This window comes from Dipodomys ordii, unplaced genomic scaffold (assembly GCF_000151885.1).
Source record: "Dipodomys ordii isolate 6190 unplaced genomic scaffold, Dord_2.0 Scaffold235, whole genome shotgun sequence".
NCBI classification, from domain to species: Eukaryota; Metazoa; Chordata; class Mammalia; order Rodentia; family Heteromyidae; genus Dipodomys; species Dipodomys ordii.
In genome coordinates, this window is record NW_012267451.1 from 970996 (window position 1) to 998704 (window position 27709).

At 39.1% G+C, this 27709-nt stretch overlaps 1 protein-coding gene and 1 pseudogene across 1 annotated transcript; one reads left to right on the forward strand and one right to left on the reverse strand.

Annotated features, from left to right (window-relative positions):
- Window positions 1-4920: 4920 nt before the first annotated feature.
- On the reverse strand, window positions 4921-5862 carry LOC106000730 (olfactory receptor 7D4-like). Its single transcript, XM_013036008.1, has one exon. It carries the CDS (start codon window positions 5860-5862, stop codon window positions 4921-4923), a length of 942 nt encoding a protein of 313 aa, XP_012891462.1.
- A 3609-nt stretch (window positions 5863-9471) lies between these two features.
- LOC106000711 lies at window positions 9472-27020 on the forward strand (annotated as a pseudogene).
- The last annotated feature ends 689 nt before the right edge of the window (window positions 27021-27709 follow it).

Genomic DNA, 27709 nt, shown 5'->3' on the forward strand with positions numbered 1-27709 from the left:
CTGTGTGAATGTTTATGGTCCCGTTTATTTATCATGTCTAATTGTAATATTTTTGTCTTTTGCCATCCATAGTGTTTATTTGTAGATTTATAGGCACATTCTAATTATTACAAATGAGGAGAACCATGCAACCTATGTTTCTTTGGGTCTGGCTTACTTTGCTTAATATAATTTTTTCTCAAGTCTTTACATTTTCTTACAATGGCGTAATCCCATTCTTCCTGATGGAAACATAGAATTCCATTGTGTATATATACTATATTTTCATGATCGATCCATTCATCCACTGAGAGAAATCTTGGTTTATTCCATAGCTTGGGTATGAAAAGCTGTGCTGATAGCTTTAGTGTGGTCTTCTTTGTAGTTTATTAGATAAATGCCTGGGAATGAGATTGCTGGATCATAGAGAAGCTCTAATTTTAGTTTTTTGAGGAGCCTCCATACCAGAGTAGTTGAACAAGTCTGCATTCCCAACAGTGTAGTAGCATTCTCCTTTGGACACATCTCCACCAGCATCTGTTATTGCTAGTTTTCTTGATAATTGCCATTCTAACTAGAGTATGGTGGAATCTCAATGTTGTTTTATTCACATTTCTTTTTTAGCCAGAGATTTTGAACATCTCTTCATGTGTCTATTCTTACTTCATGTGCCAAGCTTATGGCTTCTTCTGATATGTCTACTTTTAAGTCTGTAGCCTATTTATTAATTGGGTGTTGGTTCTTTGAAGGTTTGTGTTTGAGTGTGTATGAGGCTCTTGTCTGTTGCATAGCTAGTAAAGGTCTTTTTCCATTTTGTAGGCTTTCTATTGGTCTTGCTAGCTATGTCCTTTGCCATGCAGAAACACTTCAGTTTGATGCAATCCCATATATCCAAACTTTCTTTAATTCATTGTGATTCTGGATCTTTATTTAGGAAAATTTGGCCCATGCATCTATTGTGGTGATCATGTAGTTCTTGGCCTTGCTTCTCTTGGTGTGTTTTTATTAACTATATCTGTCATGATCTACAGGAGTCTTCTTAAATTCACTCAAGTCAAGATGAATTTCTAAAGTCTCTTAACTAATATTTACATGGTGTTCTTCCTAGCATCTTCTGTTGGTACCTGATATATTCTCTTTCTTTGAATTTTACAACATTTAGATCCATGCATCTGTTGAGATACTGCCATTTTTCTCATGCCTAGCTTGTTTCACTTAATATAATGTCATTCAAGTTGATCTCTATCACAGCAAAATTCAAGATCATAATAATTGTTATACCTGAATACAGTCTTATTTTTTATAAGTACCACATTTCTCTACCTATTTACATGATTCTTAATATTCATTGATTATTTCCATACACTTATTATTGGAACTAATTCACTAATTCATCATGGACAATGGGAATGTACATAAATTTCACCTTAGCAATTTCCTGCCTTTTGGGTAGACATGAAGTAATGGATAGCTTGAAGATACAGTAGCTCTATTTTCATTTTTATTTTCCCCCAAACATCAAAGTCCCACAATAACTGCACTAGTAAAAATAATGCACAATACCATTATATTATCTAAACTTATATTTTTCTTTATTGGTCTAAGCCTGGGACTTGAACTCTATAGTTGAAGATTTTGCTCATTGGCTGGCACACTTCTAACTGAGCCATGTCTCCAATTCCTGTCTAATTTTTTTCCTATATCATTAGTGGCTTTTATTATCTTCCAATTTTTTAACTTTTAGGGTTTTTCTTGCTGTTTTCACCTTTTGAAAATACATATTTATTATCTTAGTTAATTGAGCAAAGGATTTACCACTCAACAAATAACTTTTCAAATACAATGCATCTTGACTGATGTCATCCCTTTCTTGAATATCTCCCAGACCTCCAACACAAACTTTCTTCTCAAGTTCCCTCATTTCATAGAATATGCATTGAATATTATGAGTGAAGTTCCCCCCTAACTCCTTTCTTCATTTGTCTATACTCGTCCTTTGACCTTCCTCTAACACACACCATTTAATATCACGTTGTTATTCCTGGTATTAATTTTTCTGGGGAATCACACCAAATTCTGCAAATACAATACTTGGAAAATGTATTTATGAATATTTGCATAGAATGCTGTATGTGTTTACTTATGCATGTATAAATTAGTATAACTCCTTCCAAGGTATGTTTGCCTCAGTTTAAGTAGGGACCCTAGACTAGTGGTGAATTCATGACTTTCCGAACCCAGTCTCTTGGAACTCTGGAATTACAGGTATGTGACACCACACCTATCTTCCCTTGTGTTTGTGTGTGTGTGTGTGTGTGTGTGTGATAGCTCATCTACCAATTGTGAAGGCACACATCTTATTCATTTTCATTATTATTATTATTATTATTATTATTATTGTGGAAATAGCATACAGAGGGGTTACAATTACATGGGCAAGATAGTGAGTACATTCCTTATCAAGCATTGTTACCTCCTCCTTTGTTTCCCCATACCATCCTTTCCCCTCTCAACATCCCTCTACCACCACCCCACCACCATCCCCATCTTCCATCCCGCCAAAGTTGTAAAGTTCGTTTTTCGACATAACATCTTGTATATCTCATTGTTGTAATGGGTCCACCTGTAACCCTATTTAAACAGTTTGTTTTTTCCCTTCCCCTTCACAAATTATATCAACATCAAATACAATGAAAGCAGGGCTTATACCCTGGGGTACATACAAAGCAACAAAGAAATCTTCTTATAAATATGTTGGAAACAATCGCAAGAAACAAAAAAAATTTGAATCCTTATCTTGGGGTTCATTTTGCCTAACATCAACTTGTCTGACAGTTTCTATTTGTCTCAGACATATACTAGTTTTTGCAAATAAGGGAAACTATGGGATCTATATTTCTTTGGGCCTGGCTTACTTCACTTAATATAATTTTTTCCAAGTCTTTCCATTTCCTAACAATGTCATTCTTTCTGATAGAGGCATAGAATACCATTGTGTATATATACCACATTTTCTTGATCCATTCATCTACTGAGGGGCATCTGGGTTGGTTCCATATCTTAGATATGGTAAATAATGCTGTAATAAATATAGTTGTGCTGGTAGCTGTAGTATGTTCTTGTTTGTGATCATTCAGGTAAATGCCCAAAAGTGGGATTGCTGGTTCATAGGGCCGTTCTATGTGGAGTCTTTTGAGGAACCTCCATACTACTTTCCAAAGTGGTTGAACAAGTTTACACTCCCACCAACAATGCAGTAGGGTTCCTTTCTGTCCACATCCCCTCCAGCATCTGTTGTTATTAGAGTTCTTGATTATAGCCATTCTAACTGGGTGAGGTGGTATCTCAATGTTGTTTTGATTTGCATTTCTTTTATGGCTAGGGAGTTTGAGCATTTCTTCATGTGTCTATTGGTCATCTTTCTTTCCTTTTCAGAGAAGTTTCTCATTATAAATAAAATACCGGGTTGGGAAGGTAGCTCAGTGATAGAGCACTTGCCTTGCATGCCTGAGGCCCTGGGTTCGATTCCTCAACACCACATAAACAAAAAGAAAAAAACCTGGAAGTGGCGCTGTGGCTCAAGTAGTATAGCACTAGCCTTGAGCTGAAGAGCTGAGGGACAGCGCCCAGGCCCAGAGTTCAGGCCCCATGACTGGACCCCCCCAAAAAAATTAAAATGAAGTTGGATGCAGGTGGTTCATACTTGTAATCCTAGATAATCAGGAATCTGAGATTTGAAGATCTAAGTTCAAAGCTAGTCTGGGCTAGAAAGTCTGTAAAACTCTTATTTCCAATAAATTACCAAAAATCCTGAAATGGAGCCATGGGTCAATGGTAGAGCACTAGTTCGAGCACAAAACCTCAGAAATGATGTCCAAAGTCAGTTCAAACTCCAGCACTGGCACACACACAAAAATATTGTCATTCCATTTCCTAGCAAATGGGGCTATGTCATTCTTTCTGATGGAAGCCCCATTTGTTAGAAAATGGAAAGACTTGGAAAAATCATACTAAGTGAAGTATGCCAGACACAAAGAAATATAGGTCCCATGCAATAATTAGTATATGTCTAGGATAATCTTATCAGATGAGTAAAAAAGTTCAAAAGCTATATACATATGACCATATAAAATGATAATAAGCAAAATGAACTCCAAGATATAGACACAAGAGGTTTTTCTTTACTGTTGTTGTTTTTAACGTACTATGAGATTATTTTTGCTTCTTCTGTATGTTCTTCCCCCTATGGTATATATCCCCTGTTGTCAATGTATCTGATATTGGTACCCTGCATCTTGTATATACATTTATCTAATTTGGGGAGGGAAAGGGGAATAACAAAATGCTGAAACAATGACACAGGATGACCCATTGCAACAATGATACAAAACATTATATTGGAAATGAACTTTACAAATTTGGGGAGAAGGAGCAGGGGAGGTGGGAGAGGGGAGGGATATCAGGAGACAAACAAAGGAGAGGGTAACAATGCTTGACAAGAAATGTACTCATTACCTTACTCGTGTAACTGTAACCCCACTGTATAGCATCTTTACAATAAAATAACATTTAAAATTATATTGTCAAAGGTGTGGAAATATAAACTACAAATAAAAATGGTGCACTATTTTATATAACTAATAGAAGTTAATGTCCACAAGGAGTCCATAAATAAGATGGCAATTCCTTAACTCTTACAAAGTTAAATATTTGAAAGAAATAGAGTTAGGGATGGCTCCATGATGAATGCTGATGTTTTCTTGTAAAGTTTTCATAATATCATTGTGTCTGGTGGAGCACAGTTGAATGGACTTACCAAATTAAGGGGACACATGATTGCCAAGAAATAGCTTTTTTCTTGGGGAAAAAGAAGAACATGTAGAAATTTACAAAATGTGTTTTAGGGCCCCCAATTTCCACTCCATTCTAAAGATCACAGATTCAGGAAGGAAAGGAGATGGCTCTGCTGAGGAGTCTCCCCAGGGCCCCTTTCACATCCTTGTTTCTCAGGCTGTAGATGAAGGGGTTCAGCATGGGGGTGACCACTGTGTACATCACTGAGGCCATCATGCTTCTATCAGCAGAATAGGAAACAGCAGAACTGAGATAAACCCCCAGTCCTGTCCCATAGAACAAGCAGACAACACAGAGGTGAGAACCACAGGTGGAGAAAGCTTTGTGCTTGCTAGTGGTGGAGGACATCTTCATTAAAGAGGAGAGAATCTGATAGTAAGAGAACAGGATCCCTGTGGCAGGAAAAACCCCAAATAAAGCAGCTGACAGGTACAAGCAGATTGTATTGACCAGAGTGTCAGAACTGGCTGCCTTGAGAAGTTGAACTAATTCACAGAAGAAATGTGGAATCTTGGTGCCCACGGAGAATGTCAGTAGCTTTATCAGCAGGACATGGAGCATGGCAACACAGAACATGATAATCCAAGACACAAGGACCAGGAGACTACAGAAATGAGTGTTCATAGTAACTGAGTAGTTTAATGGATGACAGATGGCCACAAATCTATCAAAGGCCATGACTGTCAATAGGAAATTATCCATTCCACCAAAAATCATGAAGAAATACAACTGAGTGAGGCACTCTGAGTAGGAGAAGTCCTTCCTCTGTGTCTGGATATTCACCAGCATCTTGGGAATGGTGGTGGAGGTGAAGCAGATGTCCACAAAAGAGAGTTTGGAGAGGAAGAAATACATAGGGGTATGGAGATGGGGATCAGAGGTGATGGCCAATATGATGAGAAGATTTCCAAGCACAGTGATCAGGTACATGGACAGGAATAGCCCAAAGAGGATGGGCTGCAGGCTTGGGTCCTCTGAGAAGCCAATGAGGATGAATTGTGCCATGGATGTGTGATTTTCCCCTCTCATGTCACTAGCATTCTCTTTTAGAGCAAGCACTCAAAGTCATCTGCCTGCAATTCAGACCACTATTTAGCATTACCAGCCCAGGGTTAGTATCTGTGTATGTGTGTGCATGTGTGTGTTTGTGTGTCTATGTGTACATCTGTGTCAGTATCTGTGTTTGTATGTATGTATGTGTGTGTGTATGCCACTCCAAGTTCTTAAACTCAGGGCCTGAATTCTCTCATTTTGCTTTTGTACCCAAGGCTATCACTCCACCACTTGAACACCACCTGCATCCTGCCTAGGCTGGCTTTGAACTGTGATCTTGAGATCTCAGCTTCCTGAGTAGCTAGCATTATAGGCATAAATAACCTGCACCATGGCTATTTTTTTTTGTACCATGTCATCTTACACTGAATTCTCTTCATTGAAGTATGCCTGCTGCATCTTTTGAATGCCTGTATCATTTCTTATCAAGTGACTCAGAAAAAAATGCTTTCTGGGTGAATTCCTTCCAATACAAACCAAAATAATGGCAGGCACACAGATAAGAGAACAAATCAATTCCCAATCATCTGTAAAAGTAACCACATGGACTGTCTGGGAAGGTGGCTCAGTGGTAGAGCACTTGCCTTGCATTCATGACGCCCTGGGTTCGATTCCTCAGCACCACATAAGCAGAAAAAAAGCCAGAAGTGGCACTGTGGCTCAAGTGGTAGAGTTCAAGCCTTGAGCTGAAGAGCTGAGGGACAGTGCCCAGGCCCAGAGTTCAGGCCCACAACTGGATCCCCCCCCCCAAAAAAAAGTAACCACATGGAATATGTTTGTCAATGTTCTTCAGCTGCTATGGACTGAGTAAGTTTCACAGAGTTCGTGGATAAAAGATATATTTGATCAAATTAATTAATATTTGGAGGGAGAAGCTCATGCCTATAATCCTAGATATTCAGGAGAAAAAGATTGGGAAAATTGAATTTATAAGCCAGAGTGGTGAAAAACAAATAATAATAAATAAATCAGTGATACCCTATGTCAATTAAAATAAGCTGGGAGTGGTGGCGTTGCTCCTATAATCACAGCCAAATGAAAGTTATAACTAGGAGGTTCATGGTCTGAGACTGGACTGGGTGAAAAATATAGGAAAGAGCCTATCTGAATAATAACCTAAAGACTAAAGGGTTGGAAATGTGCCCTGAATGCTTAAGTGCTTCCCTAGCAAGCACGGAACTAAGAGTTTAAACTCCAGCCAATCAAATAACAAAAATGTCAAGGCTTGTATGAACTCCAAATCATCTTAAAGTATTAAAAAGTGGAGAGTCCACGTGGAAAGAAGCAATGTCATATACATACACTTGACCACACACACACACACACACACACACACACACACACACACACACGAAACAATAAGAAATCATGTTATTTTTCAGGACAATGGATGGACCTGAAGGTCCTTGGGTGAGTTGAAACATACAGCCTCGAAAAGAAAGCTATCACATGTGTAATCTAGAAGACTGTGCAATAAATAAACAAATTTATAGAATTGGGAGGGCTGTTGGAGGAAAAGCAGGTGACTAGTGGGAGGGTTACATATGAATAAAGCTCCTGCTATGCATCTATGAAAATATGACAATGAAAACTGTTATTAGGCCTGATTAATACATATTCATAATCAAGCTTAAAGAAGACACAAATGTAAGTTTGTAAGTTACATGTTTACAATGACAGTGATTCAAGGAAGTCAAGGTTCTCGATGTCTGTTGAGTGGAAATTAAGGAAATAGACTAACGACTCATGACCTGCCAAGTACATGAGAAAGGGACTAGGAGTTGGTCCTCTAGGCAAGAAATGGTTGTGCTCTGAATGCAAAGATGGGTCACCTGTGGTCCCTCCTAGCACCAAGAGGCATTCCAAATGCAGGAAACAGACTCTTCAGCTGGTAGATGGATGGGGAGCTGGACCCCCAGAAGGATTTGAAAAGATGGTGTGATGGGGAGTAGAGGCTGAGGGCTGGGAGAGATCAAATCTAAGCCCATACAGTAAAATTTCTGGCAGTCTACCCCGATGTTCCTCTTGCACTGGAAAAACCAGGTTCATGTGTGAATCTGAGATTTTGTGTTGCTTTCATCTTTTGCTTTTTTTCAGTGACTATAGGAATCCCATCACCTGGTAAGCAGTGACAAATATAAATGTCAGCAGAATCTAGAGGTTTGGAGGCTGTGATGCTGGTTACTAATCCTTGTAATTCTAGATATTTGGGTGGCCAGTCCACGCAGGAAAGCCTATGAGACTCTTCTCTTCAAGTATTCAGAAAAAAAAAGTCCAGCTTAAGTGGTGAAGAACTAGCCTTGAGCTCAAAGAGGTCAAGGCTAGTGTGTAAGCCCCAGTGCTGGCAGACAGACAGACAGACACACACACACCTGTTACACCTCTATCCTGAAAGCTAACATTATGATAATACAAGTTTGTCTTGTTTTTCTTTATTATAGGGAGAAGAAAGTGTCATTATATAGATAATAGTACAACACCTGAAATGCATCCTTATTTCACTGTATCACCCCTCCTATGTGTGTGTGTGGTGTGTGTGTGTGTGTGTGTGTGTGTGTGTGTGTGTGTGATTCTTAGAACTTGAATGCAGGGATGGGGTGTTTTCCCTGAGCTTTTTCACTCAAAGCTTGTACTCTGCCATGTGAGCCACAGCTCCACCTATAGTTAATTTCTGATTATTTGGAGTTAAGAATGTCATGGACATTTCTACCTAGTCTGGCTTCAAATTGTGATCCTCTGGTCTCAGCATCCTGAGTAACTAGGCTTACAAGCATGAACTACAAGCACCTAGCCATGTAATTTTTTTCTACAAAATTATAGGAATTATTATCAAAACAAAAGGAAACAGCAATCAATCTAGTTCATAAACAGACAATTGACAACAGGAAATACAAAGAAAGATAACAATGTATAAGCAAGAGTGAAGATTTGTAGACTCGGCAGAACATACCTTGTGGTTAAAGGCAATCTAGATTTCACAGCATGATGAAGGAAGCAAAATAAAAAGCTGAGGAGGAGGCAAAGTAATAGATTTGTTCATGTTAATAATGATAAATGTTACTGGAAGTCTGTTTTTGTGAAATCTGTCCTGAGGAACTCTGCTGGGGTTTTAAAGGAACCTTGAAACAGACAATTCCAGGGGATGGTCAACAGGGACCTGGTTAATGTTTATAGAGTGTTAATGGTTGCATCATCAGAACTTCTCATTAAATAAATTGTTCAATTACGTTTCCATTCTCCAAATATTGTAGCTCTCTTGAGGTCTCAAGAGAATTACAGTATGGAAAAAAGTTCAGGCAAATTCATGTCAGTTAAGACAGCAATAGAAACTAACAAATTAATTTCATTCCAAGGGCATGTAAATCTTTTATTTTGTTTGATTTAAAAGTCACAGGAAGGGGACCAAGATGGCAATGGGTCAGTAGGGAAACCACAGCTCTCTCCAACCAAAAGGAGAGTTCGAATTCCAATGCTCAATTTCTCCAGGAGACCAACAACAACAAAAAGACAAACACCCAGAGAAAAACAAGTGGTGGAAAAAGACAAAATAAACAAAGAAAGAAAAGGAAGAATTTCAGAACAGATATGTGCAAAGACCCCTCTCCCAAACTTTACTGGCTGCGAGGCAACATGCCAAGCCATGGCCATCCTGGCTCGGTGGGGGCTGCTGGAGGCCCCAGAGACACAGGGGGTCATCTGCAGATCACCCACGCAGAAGACACCTATGGTACCAGTGTAGGACCCACTGATTGTGGTGAACAGAGAAACATCTGAGCCAGGAGTCTGCACAAAGAGCCCTCCCTAACCCCTCAATCTCCAAGCAGAGGGGCTCAGAACCCTAGAACTACACAGGTCACCCACAGAACACCAGAGCAGAAGCCCTGGAAGGTACTGGTGCTGATCCGGAGAGCACAGAGACAAACCTCAGCACTCAGTACCTGCATGGAAACCCCTGCCCTACCCATCGGACAGAGGCTGGCACGCAGCCCACCCAAGGCACAGCCCATCCCACTGTGCCAACCTGAACAGCATCTACAGAGGAAAAGACAGGAGGAGAAACATGCAGAGCCACCACTGCCCAGGCAAGCCCACAAGGATCTCAACTGAACACTGACTGCAGCAGCAACCAGTGACCTACATTGCACAGAAACAACAACTAGCTCCAGGGTGAGTACCCCTCAGGGACAGCGTATCCCTCCTCAAGGGAGACCAGAGCTGGTAGGAACCCCCAGATCTTGACCCAGACCCCCTACCCCAACACCTGGACCACAGGACCCACTAAAACTAGGAACTGTGAGAGTGTTCCAACAGCCCATGGAGCACATCCAGCTGGCCAGGCTAGATCAAGAGCATCCCTGGAAGGGACCTTCAACACCCAAGCCAGGAACAGCACCCATGGGTCACAACAGTGAACAGTGGAAGAAACCTGAACAGTGTACTCCAGGCTGCATAACCCAGGTGGGATATACAACAACACAGGTCCAACTGGCATGCCCTAGGCTGGGAGAGTACACCCAGCACACCAGATCCTGCCAAGAGCACCTGTAGGAGTAAACAGGAGCAGTCTAGGCTGCTGAGTCCTTCTAAAGGCAGGAACTGCAAGTGATCTACAGCAGACAGCCGAGAGCCCTACATGGGTCACACCAGTAGCTGGAGGTTGGCTCCCAACAGAATTGAGACCAGGTACAGACTCTCTATGCCAACCCAGAAACAGCAACCAAGCAAAGACAGACACCTATTGACCAAAACAAAATTTCAGATTAGTCTCCAATAATATCTGAATCTCCATGAAAAAATCACAGAGAAAAATTACAAGGTTTATCAACACCCAGGATAGCAAGCTACCCTCAAAAGCCAGCAGCCACCCAAGGAAGAGCTCCAATGGAAGCAAAGCAGGAATGGAAGACAAAAGCTACATCCAAGAGATGCTGGGGGCAATGACTCAAGAATTAAAGTGAGAAATAGATCAGAAATTTAAAGAACAAAGGAACAAACTATCAAAAGAGATGCAGGAGTTCAAACAGGAGATGCACACAAAGATAGAGGCAGTACACACCCCACTAAGAGGTGAGATTAGTACTTTGAGAACCAACATCAAATCCATAAATGAGTCAATTTCCTCCATGCAAACCACAATGGAAGCAATAGTTAACAGAGTGAACGAAATGGAATTTAGAGTATTAGATACAGAAGAGAGAGTGCACCAACTGGACCAAAAAGTAACAGATTTGGAAAAATCTCTTAAATTATGCCAAAGAGAAATCCAAGAGCAAGCAGGTAGTGCCAAGAAATTTAACCTTCGTATAATTGAGTGGACAAAGGTGAGGAATATAAAAGCAAGGGAATGCAACACCTATTCAACAAGATTATCAATGAAAATTTCCCCCATCTTAAAAGAGAACATCTTACCTACATAACAGAAGCATATAGAACACCTAACAAGCAGGATCCCAGGAAAAACACTTCTAGGCACATTACAGTAAAAATGATAGATCTGAATAATAAGAAAACAATCTTGCATGCAGCAAAAATGAAGAAGGAGCTATACTACAATGGGGGAAAAATTAGAATAACTGAAGATCTCCCCACACAGACATTGAATACAAGAAAGACCTGGGAAAGTACAATCAGAGCCCTGAGAACCAATAACTGCCAGTGCAGACATATATCCAGCAAAGCTAGCATTCACATTCGATGGAGAAACTAAAATTTTAATAGTAAAGAAAAACTAAATGAATTCATAAACAATAAGTCAGCATTACAAAGAATACTAAGAGGGGGAACACAACCTGAAGAAAGTAACCAGGAACAGGGACCCACACCAGACTGGTATTACTAGAAGTCTAACAGTAAGCACAGGAGGAAAGGAAAGAAAACTTAGGAAAACAGGAAATGACAGTAACCACAATGCATCTCTCTATAATAAAGTTATATTAATGGACTTAATTCACCAATCAAAAGAAAAAGAACTGCAGATTGGATAAGAAAACATGACCCATCCATCTGTTGCCTTCAGGAGACCCACCTCTCAGCCAAACATGCAAACAAACTCAGAGTGAAGGGTTGGAAAAGGATCTACCAATCAAATGCCCTTAGTAAGAAAGCAAGCATAGCAATCCTTATATTTGACAAAATAAGCTTTTCATTAAAATCAATACAAAAAGACAAGGAAGGACACTACATATTAATACAGAGAAAAATCCAAGTGGAGCATATTATCATTATCAACTTATTCTCCCCAAACATTGGAGCACCCAAATATGTTAAGCAAATACTCTCAAACTTACAGAATAAAATAGATCCAAATATGATACTACTAGGAGACTTTAATACCCGACTCTCACCAACCAGAGGATTGGCAAAGAAGCTACTAAATTATGTGAGGCCATACTTCAAGCAGAACTAACTGACATCTACCAAGTATTTCACCCTAAAATGACACAGTACATGTTCTCAGTAGTTCATGGGCTTTCTCCAAAATAGACCATATCATAAATCATGCAAGGAACTTAAGCAAATACAAGGGGATTGATATAATCTCCAGTAACCTATCTGACCACAGTGGAATCAAGCTAGTTCTCAATAACAAAGCATACCACAGAAATTACTCAAATACATGAAAATTGAACATCACACTTCTAAGCAACATCTGGGTAACAGAAGAAATTAAAAAAGAAATTAAGAAGTTCCTACAATTCAATGAAAATGAATACATATCACAAAGAAACTTGTGGGACACAGAAAAATCAGTCCTGAGGGGCAAATTTATCACCCTTAGCCCATGTCAAGAAAATGGAGACAGACCAAGTTAATAATCTCATGTTGCAATTAAAACAGCTAGAAAAACATGAAAAAATGGAACCTAAAGTTACTAGACGGAGCCAGATAATCAAATTAAGAGAGGAAATTAATGAGATAAAGAATAGGAAAATTATAAATAAAATTAATAAAACAAAAAGATTGTTCTTTGAAAAAATAAATAAAATTGATGACCTTTGGCAAGATTAATTAAGAAGAGAAGAAACCCAAATTAACAAAATCAGGAATGCCATGGGAAAAATCACAACAAATACCCAAGACATCCAAACAATTATAAAGAACTATTCTCAAAACTTATACTCTCTAAAGAAAGAAAACCTAGCAGAAATGGATGCTTTTTTAGAGAAATACAAGTTGCCCAAAGGGAGCAAACTGGAAATAAGTCAATTAAATAAACCAATGTCTTACAACGAGATACAGGAAATAATCAGAATTCTTCCAACAAGGAAAAGCCCAGAACCAGATGGATTCACAACGGAATTCTATAAGACCTTTACTTTTCAAGCTCTTCAGAGCAGTAGAAAAAGAGGGAGCTATCCCAAACTCATTCTACGATGCCAATATCACACTCATCTCCAAACCAGGCAAAGAACCAACAAAAAAAGAGAACTACAGACCCATCTTCTTGAGAAACACAGATGCAAAGATCCTTAACAAAATTCTAGCTAACCGAATTCAGAAACACATAAAAAAATCATACACAACCACCAGGTAGGCTTCATTCCAGAGATGCAGGAATGTTTAACATAAGTAAATCAATAAATCTAATCCAACACATCAACAGATCCAAGATCAAGAACCACATGATTATCTCCATTGATGTAGATTTGCCCCATAAAAGTTACAATATGTTTATGCCTTTAACTAAGCATCACTATCCCACAATACTGTGAAATCTGGCAAATTATGTAATCACTTAATCACAATAAAGAATTTGAAAAAATATCACAAGAAATTTCAGTAAGGAATACTTATTTCTAGAAGAGACAAAAACCTAGGTATCATTTGTTTATAATAAATGTCTCTAGAGGAATCTCTGGAGATATAGAGAATTATTTGTCATTCTCCTAAATATAATAAAGAGGAAATTTATTTTGAATTTTTGTTGGAAAGGTGATATACAGAGGGGATACAGTTAAATAAGTCAGGTATTGAGTGCATTTATTTTTTGAACAGTGTCATTTCTTTGCTCATTTTCTCCCTGTTTTTGTTCCCTCCTGACCCCTTCTACCACAGTTGTTTAGTTTATTTACAATATACTATCTAGTAAGTAGCACTGTTGAATAAGTTTACCCTTTGTCCCACTATTGCTGTGTCTTCCCGTAAACTCCCCAAATCACATAAACTTACATAAAAGTCCATAGGTACAGAAAACAAAAACAGCAACAGAAGACAAAAAACAGAGGAAAGAAGACCACAAAAAGTAAAAAGCCTCTTTTTCATTTCTTGAAACTCATCTCATTAGGTATAATTTTGTATGATCATATATACTATTAATCCCTTGTGATCTTCTGCTAAGACTATTCTCCTTTGGTCTCACTGTTTTACTAACCATTGTGTTTACTTGTAGATTTACTGGCACATTCTGATTACTACAAATAAGGGAAAGCATGCAACCTCTGCTTCTTTGGATCTGGCTTAATTTGCTTAATATAATTTATTTCCATGACTTTCCATTTCCTTACAAATGAGGCCAATGTCATTATTTCTCATGGAAGCATTGAATTGCATTGTGTATATATACCACATTTTCTTGACCCATCCCTCCACTGTGGGGAATCTGGGCTGATTCTGTATCTTGGTTATGGTAAGCAATGCTGAAATTAACATGGTTGTGCTGGTAGCTTTAGTGTGGTCTTCTTTGTGGGCTATTGAATAAATGCCTAGGAGTGGGTTTCGCTGTATCATAGGGAGCTCTATGTTTAGTCTTTTGAGGACTCTCCATAGTGCTTTCCAAAGAGGTTGAACAAGTTTCCCTTCCTACCAACAGTGTAGTAGCATTTCCTTTTAGTCACATCCTCACCAGCATTGGTTATTGTTAGTTTTCTTGATAATGGACATTCTACTGGGGTGAAGTAGAATCTCAATGTTGTTTTATTTGCATATTTTTTGGCCAAGGGTGTAGAATATCTTTTCATGTGTCCATTGGCCATTCTTATTTCTTCTTCTGCTAAGATACTTTTAAGTCTACACCATTTAACGATTGGGCAGATGTTTCTTTGAGGATTTCTTTGTTGGGGATGTAATTTATTGACTCTGTATGTGGCCCATGTTTGTTGTATAGCTAGTAAAAGTATTCTCCCATTCTGTGTAATTACTTTTTTAATTATTTTTCTTATTGTGAAAATACCATACAGAGGGGTTACAATAACATGGGGAAGGTAATGAGTAAATTTTTTATCAAGCATTGTTGCCTCCTCCTTTGTTTCCCCTTCCCACCTTTCCCATCTCCCCCCCTTTAACCCCACCCCCATCCCCGCCAAAGTTTTAAAGTTCGTTTTTCAACATAACATCTTGTACATCTCATTGTTGCAATGGGTCCACGTGTATCCCTATTTAAACAATTTGTTTTTTCCCTTCACCTCCACAAATTATAAGAACATCATATACAGTGAAAACAGGGGTTATACCGTCGGGGAGGAACATACAAACCAACAAAAAAAAATCACCTTATAAATATGTTAGAAACAATAGCAGGACTTGAGTTCTGATCTTGGGGTTCATTTCACCTAGCATCAACTTAGCTGACCGTTTCTGCTTGTCTCAGACATACACTAGTTATTGCAAATAAGGGAAACCATGAGACCTATGGCTCTTTGGGTCTGGCTTACTGCACTTAATATAATTTTTTCCAAGTCTTTCCATTTCCTAACAAATGGGGCAATGCTATTCTTTCTGATGGAGGCATAGAATTCCATTGTGTATATCTACCACATTTTCTTGATCCATTTATCTAGTGAGGGGCATCTGGGTTGGTTCCGTATCTTAGCTATGGTAAATAAGGCTGCAATAAACATAGTCGTGCTGGTAGCTTTTGTGTGGTCTTGTGAACATTTGGGTAAATGCCCAAAAGTGGGGTTGCTGGGTCATAGGGGAGCTCTATGTGGAGTCTATTGAGGAACCTCCATACTACTTTGCAAAGTGGTTGAACAAGTTTACACTCCCACCAACAATGCAGTAAGGTTCCCTTCTGTCCATATAATCTCCATCATTTGTTGTTATTAGAGCTATTGATTACAGCCATTCTGACTGTTGTGAGATAGTATCTCAGTGTAGTTTTGCTTTGCATTTCTTTTATGGCTAGAGAGGTTGAGCATTTCCTCATATGTCTATTGGCCATTCTTATTTCCTCTTCAGAGAAATTTCTCTATAATACTTTAGCCCACTTATTTACCAGGCAGTTGTTTCTTTGAGGATTTGTTGTTGGGGGATTTAATATTTTGAGTTCCAGGTATATTTTAGATATGAGACCCTTGTCCATTGTATGGCTAGTGAAGATGTTCTCCCAGTCTGCAAGCTTTCTATTGACCTCCCTAGCTATGTCCTTTGCCAAGCAGAAGCTCAGCAGTTTCATGCAATCCCATTTGTCCAACCTTTCTTGGATTTGTTGTGTTTCCGGGTCTCTATTAAGAGAACCTTCAGATCTCAACCAAGAGCTAGGCTTTTGGGTGTGATCCACCAGTGCCTGGAAATATATATATATCATTTTGATAATGTTAAGGCTACTATGGAAACATATTTAATTTGTACACCACTTAATGTCATTTAAGTTAATGATGATTGGCTATATTGTTATATAAGATTATATTACAAGTCATATCCATCTGAAATTATTAAAAATATGAGCTATTTTGCCCATACAGCAATGAAATCTGCTGTCTTTGCCTTTTTCACGAGAAAGTACTATCTCGCCAGGTGCCAGAGGCTCATGCTTGTAATCCTAGCTATTCAGAAGGCTAAGATCTGAGATTTCTAGTTGAAAGATAGTCTGGGCACAAAAGCCCTCAAGACTCTTATCTCCAATTAATCACCAAAAATGCTGGATTAGGGGCTGTGGCTTAAATGGTAGCGCACCAGCCTTGAACAAAAAAAAAATCAGGGACAATGCCCGGATCCAGAGTTCAAGCCCCAAGACCAGCACCCAAAAAAAAGACAGTACTGTCATTAAACATTGCTTGCCTGATTATATTCATTATATTCATCATTTATATGTATGCATATAAATGAAGTTGATGAGTTATTTTTTTATCTATTTAATTGTTTCAGGAAAAGCCATCTATTTTTTCCAGAGTCACTTTCCCATTATACATCCTATTACATGAAGATACATAAATTCTCTCAAATTGATTCTTTTCAGTTTTAACAAACATAAAACCTGCCATTGGATAGAAGTTGGTGTCCCTTGGGGCTTCTGGTTTGCATTCTTGACTAATGTATGCTCTTTTATAACTTACATATTTTCTAGGGGTAATAATCTTGCACATTTCGCCTATTTTGTCATTCTATGGCTTGTCCTTCAGTCACGGGCTATGAAAGAATGTCTATATTCTCTCTATATATATTTTGCAAATATTTTCCCCATCTTTGCACTTTAAAGTGTGAAATTTATTGTTTTTACCTATGTTTATACCTCAGTTCAAGAGATCTCTTGAAGTTATCCTGTCTACTGGCATTTTAGGTTCTATGAAAAGCCTGTGCTTCACCAAGCATCTCTTCTGTGCCTCATTTTATTCTCTCTTTTAATGATTATTATTGGTTTATTCAGTCATTGTAACTATTTTATATTGTACCTACATGTGGATGGGACATTTGCTTTTCTACACCTGCCCCATGGCTCTTAGTTGAATGGCATAGAGCTTACTTCACGTTCCTTTTCTTTGTTATGGCTGAGTCATTTTCTACTGTCTGTGTGCTCTGTTGTTTTAATTTTGCACTTTATGATAAAGAAGTTGATAAGTTGATTGATTCCTATGTTTTGGGACTAATGCTGACATAAAGATAGGGAAGCTCATATATCTATGTCATATTCTTTCTATAAAAGAAAAAAGTGTCAGTGCCAAATTGTTACACAGAAATTTTGACTTATTTGTCCAACTATTTTTGTGAAGTGAGTTCTCATTACATTGAATCATACTGTGACATTTGACTGGGTGAGGAGATGGAAGAATTGGGAGTTTTGGAAATGAGTGCAAATTTAAAGTTTGGAAAGTTGAATAAATTCTGGGGATCATGGGCAATGATATTTATGTCATCTATACTTCAGAACTGTGCACATAAGAAGTATGAAATTGCTTATATGTATTTTCCCAAAATACCCAATGTTCAGTGGTAATGTTCAATGTACATCTGTGAACATGAAGTGGATAACTTGCAGACAGGGGTAGAATAGACAGAGACAGGGTCAAGAAATGATAGAAGGAGGGACATTCCTTGAGATGATGCATTGTACTCAGAAATAGACAAATTGAATTGAAATCCCTGTATATAACTACTGGAAGATAACTTTTTTTAAAAAATTTTATTTTATTTGTGAACATGCTGTACAGAGGAGTTACAATTACATGGGCAGGATAATGCGTACATTTCTTACCAAGCATTGCAGCCTCCTCCTTTGTTTACCCTTCACATCCCTTCCCAGCCTCCCCCCTCCCCCCCCATCCCAATCCTTCTCCTTCCCCCCCCCCACCGGCTATGTAAAGCTCGTTTTGGACATGACAACTTGTACTTCTCATTGTTGCAACAGGTCCACCTGGATCCTTAAACAACTGGTTTTTCCCCATCTCCTCCACAAGTTATAACTGACACAAATATAGTGAAAGCAGGGGTTATACTGTGGAGGAGGGACATACAAAGCAACAAAGAGATAATCTTATAAATGCGTTAGAAACACATGCATGAAAGAAAAAAAACATTAAAATACACATCTAACGGTTCATTTTCCTGACATCACATTATCTGACCTTTTCCGCTTGACTCATACATATACTAGATATTACAAATAAGGGAAACCATGGGACCTATGTTTCTTTGGGCCTGGCTTACTTCACTTAATATAATTTTTTCCAAGTTTTTGGAAGATAACTTTTTAAGCACCGATGAGAATTTTAAATATGTGAAGCAAATCAAATAATGGCTCCAGAGCCTTCTGCCACAGAGGAAGAGACTTGAAAACTTTAGAGGACACTCACATCATCTTTTCTTTTCCTTAGTAATTCTCAGAAGTCATAAGAGACTGGGACGATAATGAACCAATCAAGCTAATTATGAGCTCTGGGTGTTAACCCTGTAAACTCCTCTAATAGTTGTCAATAACCAAATTATGTTCCCAGCTTTCTGGTTGGGTAATGCACTCCACTCATGTTTGTACTCTCCTTGTGCTTTTCTTCCACCAGGAAGATCTTCTCTGACACTGCTACTAAGTATATCAGAGACAGAGACAGAGAAGGAGAGAGAAGACTGCTTTCCATCAGAGGCCTTGGCCATGTCACAGCAACGAAGAAACCTCACCCAGTAAGTACTGGGGATGGGGGACCATGGATAGATGGAGGACCCAGCAGGAGTAGTGTTTTCTCATCATGGGGAATAACAAGACAAGTTGCGTAGCGATATAGGAAGCTTTCAGTTAGGAAGACTGTGATTGTGTGTTTGTGGTTGTGAGGGTATGAGAAATCTTGTTCAGATGGAAGCTTTTCTTGCCCAAGTCTTCAGTTTCCAATAGACCAATTCAGGCATGTTGGAAAGATGGAGACACTCACTCCAAGCTCATTTTTTTTTTGTTGGTTATGGGGCTTGAACTCTGGGCCTGGGCATGGTCCCTGAGCTCTTCAGTTCAAGGCAAGTTTTCTACCACTTGAGCCACAGCACCACTTCTGGCTTTTTCTGCTTATATTGTGCTGAGGAATCAAACCCAGGGCCTCATGCATGCAAGGCAAGCACTGTACCACTGAGCCACCTTCCCCACTGCCTAATGCCTCCATGCTCATTTTAACTAGCAGCCAAGTAAAGATGAAGGAAAAATAATGTACTCCTGTGCTGTGAAAGAAAAACAATGTGGGCCTTGATAATTAGAGGAAGGCTATGGGGATGTGTGAGTAAACTGCTTAAAACACAGAGCTCACAGCATGATCTTGAGCACCAGATTGCTTGAGTTCGAAGCTCACTTTTGCCATATACCCAGCTCTTCAATCTTGGAACACTTAACCACTGGGCATCATGACTTGAGAGGAGTGAGGCCACCTGTGTTATAGAAGTGCTTTGAGTGCAATCATGTATTGTTGCAAGATGGTGTGGTCCAGAGTTTGCACTGGATGATTGTTAGCTCTTACTATTATTCATTCATACAGGAAGATTGTATATTGTCATTTCTTACTTGGAAAGTATGTTTTATGGAGTAAATTACTCTCTCAGTGACTTTCACTGTTTAAATTTAAAGCTGACAATCCTTCCCCACTCAGCTAATCTGCCTCACTTTCTACCTGCCCTTGGAAGAATAAGTGAGTATTTACTCAATCTCTTCCCTGAGCAGGGACATGGACAAGAGTGATTCTAACTTACTGCATTTATGTGACAGGATTGACTTCACTCATTGTTTATTGGATTGAGTTAGTATTTCTAAATAATTACAGTCTATCATTAAATGCATGTACAATAAATAATTTATCATGTTTGAAAAAACACCCAGAAACTAAAAATAAAGCACAGCACTCAGCACCTGTGATTTAGGAAGCCTTGAATAGCCCTTCATGATGGAATTTACTGGGTTATATTTCCTCTTTCTAGGCCATGCTCTAATTCTTAAAATTTACTTGTCTGAGCTAGACACCAGTGGCTCAGACTTGTATACTTGCTACTCAGAAGGCTGACATTATGAGGATTGGGATTAAAACTCAGCCTGGGAATGGAAGTCCATGAGATTCTTATCTTCAAAGAACCACCAAAAAGCCAGAATTGGAACAACTATACAAGTGGTACAGTGTTAGCCTGGAGTAAAAGAATCTGCCCAGGCTCTGAGTTCAAGCCCCCAATACCAGCACACATGCACACACACACACACACACACACACACACACAGAGTTCTTGTCTGTAAAGTTCAAGCCCCCAATATCAGCACACATGCGCACACACACACACACACACACACACACACACACACACACACACACACACACACACACAGTTCTTGTCTGTAAAGTAGATTTGGAATTTGTCAGAATATTTATATTATTTCTGATTATTCATTTCAGCCATTATTTTCCCTAACTAATACAAAGGTCTAGCTGACAAAATAAGGAACCTATCAATTGCTGGTAACTGCAGAGAATTGTAGTTGATGTGTCAGTGAAGAATGACAGGAATCAGAACCTACTAAACAGGCACAAGAATGTTGACACTCAAAATGTATTTTAGAGCCAGGCACTGATGACTCGCACCTATAATCCTAGCTGCTCAGGAGTTTGAGATCCAAAGGATGATGGTTCAAAGTCAGCCCTAACAGGAAAGTCTATGAGATTCAATCTCCAAAATAACCCAAAGACAAGCTGAAGGGAAGGCTCAAGAGGTTAAATGCCAGCTAAGCAATCACTGAGCAAAGGACCATGAGTTTGTCACCCATGACAATGAAAATAAAAAGTATGTTTGGTGATACTCTTTATGGCTAAAGTTCTCTAGGTTAAATAACTTTTACATTAATAAAAACATGAAGACTATTAGTGGTTTGTAATGAATAGCCCATTATAGAATACAGAGTGAAATGGAGAAGAGAAAAGAACTGGTTGTACCTGATGATAATTAATAAGATTTAGTTGTTTTCATACAAATTAGTCCCAACAAAACAGAAAAAACTAATTCTTGCCTATTTTTTGTGCAATATTAGGGCTAGAACTCAGGACTCTCCCTTACTCTTTTAGCATACGGTTAGCTCTCTACAACTTGAGCCAAACCTCGACTTCAGGGGTTTTTTGGTTGGTTCATTGGAAATAAGTCTCAGAGACTTTCCAGCCCAGACTTATTTAGAACCTTGATCCTCAGATCTCAGCTTTCTGCATACTAGGATTACAGGTATGAGACAACCAGCATATAGAAAATTGAAACATTGGGCTGGGAAGGTGGCTCAGTGGTAGAGCGCTTGCCTTGCATACATGAGGCCCTGGGTTCAATTCCCCAGCACCACATAAGCAAAAAGAAAAAAGCCAAAAGTGGTGCTGTGGCTCAAGTGGTAGAGTGCTAGCCTTGAGCTGAAGAGCTGAGGGACAGCCCTAGTCCCAGAGTTCAGGTCCCACGACTGGACCCCCTCCCAAAAAAAGAAAACTGAAACATTTTTGTACAAGCAATCAAAGATATTTTTTTCTAACGACTTTGTTTGGACTTTCAAAATTATAGAGACCTGCTCCATACTATTTTGTTTTTTCAAACTTTTGTTCTCCATTTAAGCAGTTGTCCAAGCCATATAGAAGCACAAATCCTAACATGTGTCACTAAATTCCATCTCCTGGGCCTCTTGGAGGACCCAGACCTACAGCCCATCCTTTTTGGTCTGTTCCTTTCCCTGTACCTGGTCTCCATGCTTGGAAATCTGCTCATCATCCTGGCCATCACTTCTAACCCCCACCTCCACATCCCCATATACTTCTTCCTCTCCATCCTCTCCTTGGCTGACATTGGCTTCCCCTCCACCACCATCCCCAAGATGTTGGTGGACATCCAGACTCACCACAGAGCCATCTCTTACACAGGCTGCCTCACACAGTTGTCCTTTTTTTTATTTTTTGCCATTTTTGCATGCATGGGTGACATGCTTCTGAATGTGATGGCTTATGACTGGTATGTGGCCATTTGTGACCCCCTGAAATACACAGTCATCATGAATCCCCATGTCTGTGGAGTATTACTTAGTCTTATAGAAAACTAGCATTATATCATTTCTAGAGAAAATAGATTTAACTATAGACCACTAGGTTAAATGAAATAATTCAGGTTCAGAAAAATAAATACCATATGTCTTTCCTCCTATGGACGAAATCTAGATTTATAGAAAAATGGAGCTCATTATTTTTACAGTGAATAAAAAAAAGAATTGCTTCTTTCCTCCATAGCATTTAGGATGACAAATAATTTTCTCTTGTTTTTTTAGAAATAATTAGTCCTCAATGAGATTTTTTTGTGATTTTAAAATTTAAAAATATATAAATTCCCTTTGGATACAATAAATCTATTAATTCCTATTGTTTCCTAAACTGACATTAATTTGGCTAAATTTTTCCATACTCCAATGCTCTTGATACCCAAAGAGAACTGAAGTATTTGGAGAATGGAAAACACCTGAACAATTTATTTAATGAGAAATTCTGATAATGCAACCATTAACACACTAGAAACAGTAAACAAGTCCCTGTTGACTATACCTTGGAATTGTCTAATTTAAGGTTCCTTTGAAATCCCAGCAGGATTTCTGAGGACAGATTTCACGAAAACAAAGTTTCAGTTACTCTTATCAGAGAAATCAGGGATATCTTGATGAAAAAATCAAGTGGATAAAAGGGAAAAGCAAAAAAAGTGAGATCTTGATTTTAGTTCTGAAACAGTAAGAATGGGAATGAATTAAGTTTATGTAGTATTTGAACATGAAGTCTCTTTCTTTAGGAAAAAAAAAGAGTTCCAATTTCACAAAATCTATTCTTTTCCCCTCAGCTTTTAATTTTGTTTTCTTCCTCATGCTCTGGAATCTAGATAGGCTTTCCCCATGAGGTATGTTCTGCAGAGTTTTCAACTCTTATTCACTCTGTCTTATACATTGTCGTCTTCATTTGTATTTCTTATCATCAATGATCTGTTTATTAATTATACTCATTGCAATTTCCTTGATCTTGTTAACACAGCACCCGGCTATGAGTTCAAGTACCAGGACTTCCATACAAATAAATAAATAAATAAACAAATAAATAAATAAAAGAATTATATGGTTAGAGTTAAAAGAGACTGCACTGATGTGTCACCTGCTACATTTCTTTTCCCCTTTGTTCCTCTCTCCCAATACAAGTACTCTAGTGATTTAATTATCCGTTCTTCTTGACTGCAGTTTTCAAACACCCTTTTTTTTATTTGTTTAGGATGTTGTCATGGTTAACTCACAGACTCAGATCTAGCAGCTAGCTACAGGAGGATTGTAAATAAACTTCAAACTTTTTTTCTATTATGATCATGTTTACAATGTATATTTGTTGACTTAACATTGGTGGTGAATGAGGTTAAAAAAATCCTCATGTTTATTGGCCTTCTGTTCTCAGAAAATAGAGAGGATGGCATTTAAAAATTTTTTTCCCTGTCAGCTTTGTGTCTGGCTCCAGGAAAACAGTATAGATAGTATTTTTTTTGTTCTATCATTGCTCTTTTGGTCTCAACAATGTGTGTGTGTATGCATGTGTGTGTGTGGTGGGGAGGGGGTTGCTTAAAGCTATAGCACTCTACCAATTGAGCCGCAGTTCCCCATCTATCCACCAGCTGCAGGTTTTACTCTCTGCATTTGGAATGCCTTAGGTGTTAGGAGAGACCACAGGTGACCCATCTTTGCTCTCAGAGCACAAGCATTCCTTACTCAAAGAACCATCTCCCATTCCCTTCTCATCCACTTGGCAGGCCATGAGTCTCTAATCTATTTCCTTAATTTCCACTCAACAGACATTAAGAATTTTGACTTGCTTGAATCACAGTCATAGTAAACACATACAAACTTCCATCTGTGTCCTCTTTAATATAGATTACTCATCTATATTAATCATGCCTAGTAACAAATTTCATTGTCACATTTTTAAAGTTGCATAATTATTCACATTCAGCCCTCCCACTGGTTGCCTGCTTCTTCCTCAAAGTGCCCTCCTAATTCTGCATTTTTGTTTGGTGTTTGTTTATTGCACAATCTTCTAGCTTACATGTGTGATCACTTCCTGTCTTTGGTTATCTGTTTCAACTCTCCTAAGGATTTCCAAGCCCATCCATTGTCCTGAAGAGCAACGTGATTTCTTGGAATTTTGTCTCTGTGTGTCTCATCAAGTGTGTGTCCATCTGTATAATACATCATCATACATGTATACCACATCGTATTGATCTGCATGGACTTTCTGTAAGCATTATGCCCATTTTTGGTCCTCAGCTCCATCCAGATCTGAGCTCCTCCCAGCCCTGGAGTTCCCACCATACAGCTGGCCACTCCCTCTCTCCATCCAGACCCACCTGAGCACCCACCTACCTCACTTCCTGCCGGCAACCCTCCTGTTACCTGAATAGGGAAAGACACCATGTGCTCTCTCTCCCCCATGGAAATATGACTCCTCTAATAAACCTTGTAATCTTTCTCCTGTGCCGGCCTGCCTCCACATGGTCCCCTGGGATGGATGTAAAGCCTTCCTTTCACTTTCTTTTTTTATTAAGACAATTAGGGGTTTATAGAAGCCTTGAAATTTGTAACTTTTGATCAACTGGGGTTTGAACTCTTAGCCCATTGTTGTTAGGCAAGTGCTTAAGCATTCCCAGCACATCTGCAAGCTTTTTGGCATTACTCTATTATTTAGAAAGGGCTGGTCGGACCATGAATCTCCTAGCTGTGATTATGGGAGCACATGTCACCACTTCCAGCTTATTAATTGATGTAGGGTTTTATTTATTTATTCATTTATTTATTGCTGCCCAAGATCACCTGAAACTTCAATTATCCCAATCTCACCCTCCTGAATGTTTGACATTTATAGAAATGAGCTACTGCATTCAATACTTTAATTGATTCTTTCCTATATGTGTTTTTTCCACGAACTCTGCTGATACTCAGTACTAAGCCACTGGAGAAAACTGAAACATGAGCAGTAAGTCCCACATATATTCCTTGCAATTGCTTTTAGAGATGGTTTGGAATTGGCTCCTTCTCTTATCTGTGTGCCTGTCATTATTTTGCCTCATATTGGAAAGAATTTACCTGAATTGCATTTTTTTCTGAAAGATTCATCTGATGAGAAATGGTACAGTTGGTAAAAAGATGTAATGCACATGTTTGAATGAGGAGAATTCTATCTTGGTCAGCTGCCCAGTATAAGATGACATGGTTAAAAAATAACCTTTTAAGGTTGATGCGAAGGACTTATACCTGCGATCTTGGATACTCAGGAAGCTGAAATCTGAGGATCACAGTCCATAGCCCACCTGGGCAGAAAAATCTATGAGACTCTTATCTCCAAGAAACCACCAAAAGAGCCAGAAATGTAGGTGTGGCTCCAGGGATGGAGAACTAGCCTTGAGCACACAAGCTCAGGGACTTCCAGGTCAGTTCAAGCCCCAGGGCCAGAGACTAAACCAGGTATGAGAATGTAAAATAACTGACTTCCAGGTGAATGAGGTTGAATGTGTGTTCATCTTTGAAAGAATAAAGCTAGCAACATGGTAGGGGAAAATGACACATCAATACCACAGTTTCTCCTCTTGGGCCTCTCAGAGGATCCAGAATTGCAACTTGTCCTCTTTGGGCTGTTCCTGCTCATGTATCTGATCACTGAGTTTAGAAATCTGCTCATCATCCTGGTCTCCACCTCTGACCCTGACCTCTATACCCCCCCCCCATGTACTTCTTCCTCTCCAGCCTCTCCTTCATGGATATCTGTTTTGTCTCTAACACCGTCCTCAAGGTGCTGGTGAACATTCAGACACAGAAAAAGACATCTACACAGGCTGCCTCACTCAGATGTATTTATCATTTTTGCTGGAATGGATACTTCGACCTCTTTGTGGCTGTCACCCATTAAACTACCTGGTCATCATGAACCTTCATTTCTGTGGCCCCCTGGTCCTTGTGTGTTGGCATCTCTTTTTCTGCATTGCACTATTCAGTATTCTACTGATGAAGCAATTAACCTTCTCTGTGGGCACTGAGATCTCCCATTTGCTCAGGTCTCAAGGTGGCCAGCTCTGATGCCCTCATCAACATCATCTGCTTATACATATCAACTGCTTTGGTGGGGGTCTTTCCTGTCATGGGATCCTGTTCTCTTACTCTCAGATTGTTTCCACTTTAATGAAGATGTCCTCTACCGCTAGCAAGCACAGAATCTTCTCTACCTGTGGCTCTCACCTCTGTGTGGTCTCCTTGTTCTATAGGACAGGACTTGGGGTGTACCTGAGTGCTGCCGTGTCCTGATCTTCTTACAAAAGTATGATGTCCTCAGTGATGTACACATGTCACCCTTATGTTGAACCCCTTCATCTGCAGCCTGAGGAACAAGGATGTGAAGGGGGCTCTGGTGAGACTTCTCAGCAGAGCCGTCTCCTTTCCTTCTTAGATCCCTAACCTAAGAATTAAATAGTACTTGTAGCCCTTAAAGAACATTTTGTAAATATCTACATGCTCATTATTTTTCTCAAATAAAAGAATATACTTTTCCTTTTTTTAATTCTGAAAATACCCTTGAATTTGCATATATGTGTATATGTGTGTGGACTTATATTTGATTTTCTTCAAACTCTCCTTTTCTCTCCTTTCCCAATTTTCCTTCCCTATATATGACCCTTAATGATTTATGTGTAGTAAAGCATTTTTAATGTTTTTACTTTGTGTGTAATCCTGGGGCTTGAACTCAGAGCCTGGGTGCAGTCACAGAGCATTTTTTTTTTTTTTTGCTTAAGACTAGTGCCCTTCCATTTGAGCCACAGATCCACTTCCAGCTTTTTGGTGATGAATTGGAGATAAGAGCCTCACTAAATTTCTGCTGGGTCTGACTTTAAACCATGATCCTCAGAACTAACCCTCTTAAATAGTTCAGATTACAGATATCTGCTACCACCACCTGCTGAAATCACCTTTAAGTAGTTGTTCAAAGAGGCTTCATTTCAACAGGTCTGTTTATGTGTACAATGCTTCTTGATCAGTGTCACCCCTTCCATCCTTCTCCATCTCTCCCATTCCCACCACCGCCTCAATTTTCCTATACGTACATTGAGTATTATGAGTCTCCATCTGTCTGGCCCCCTT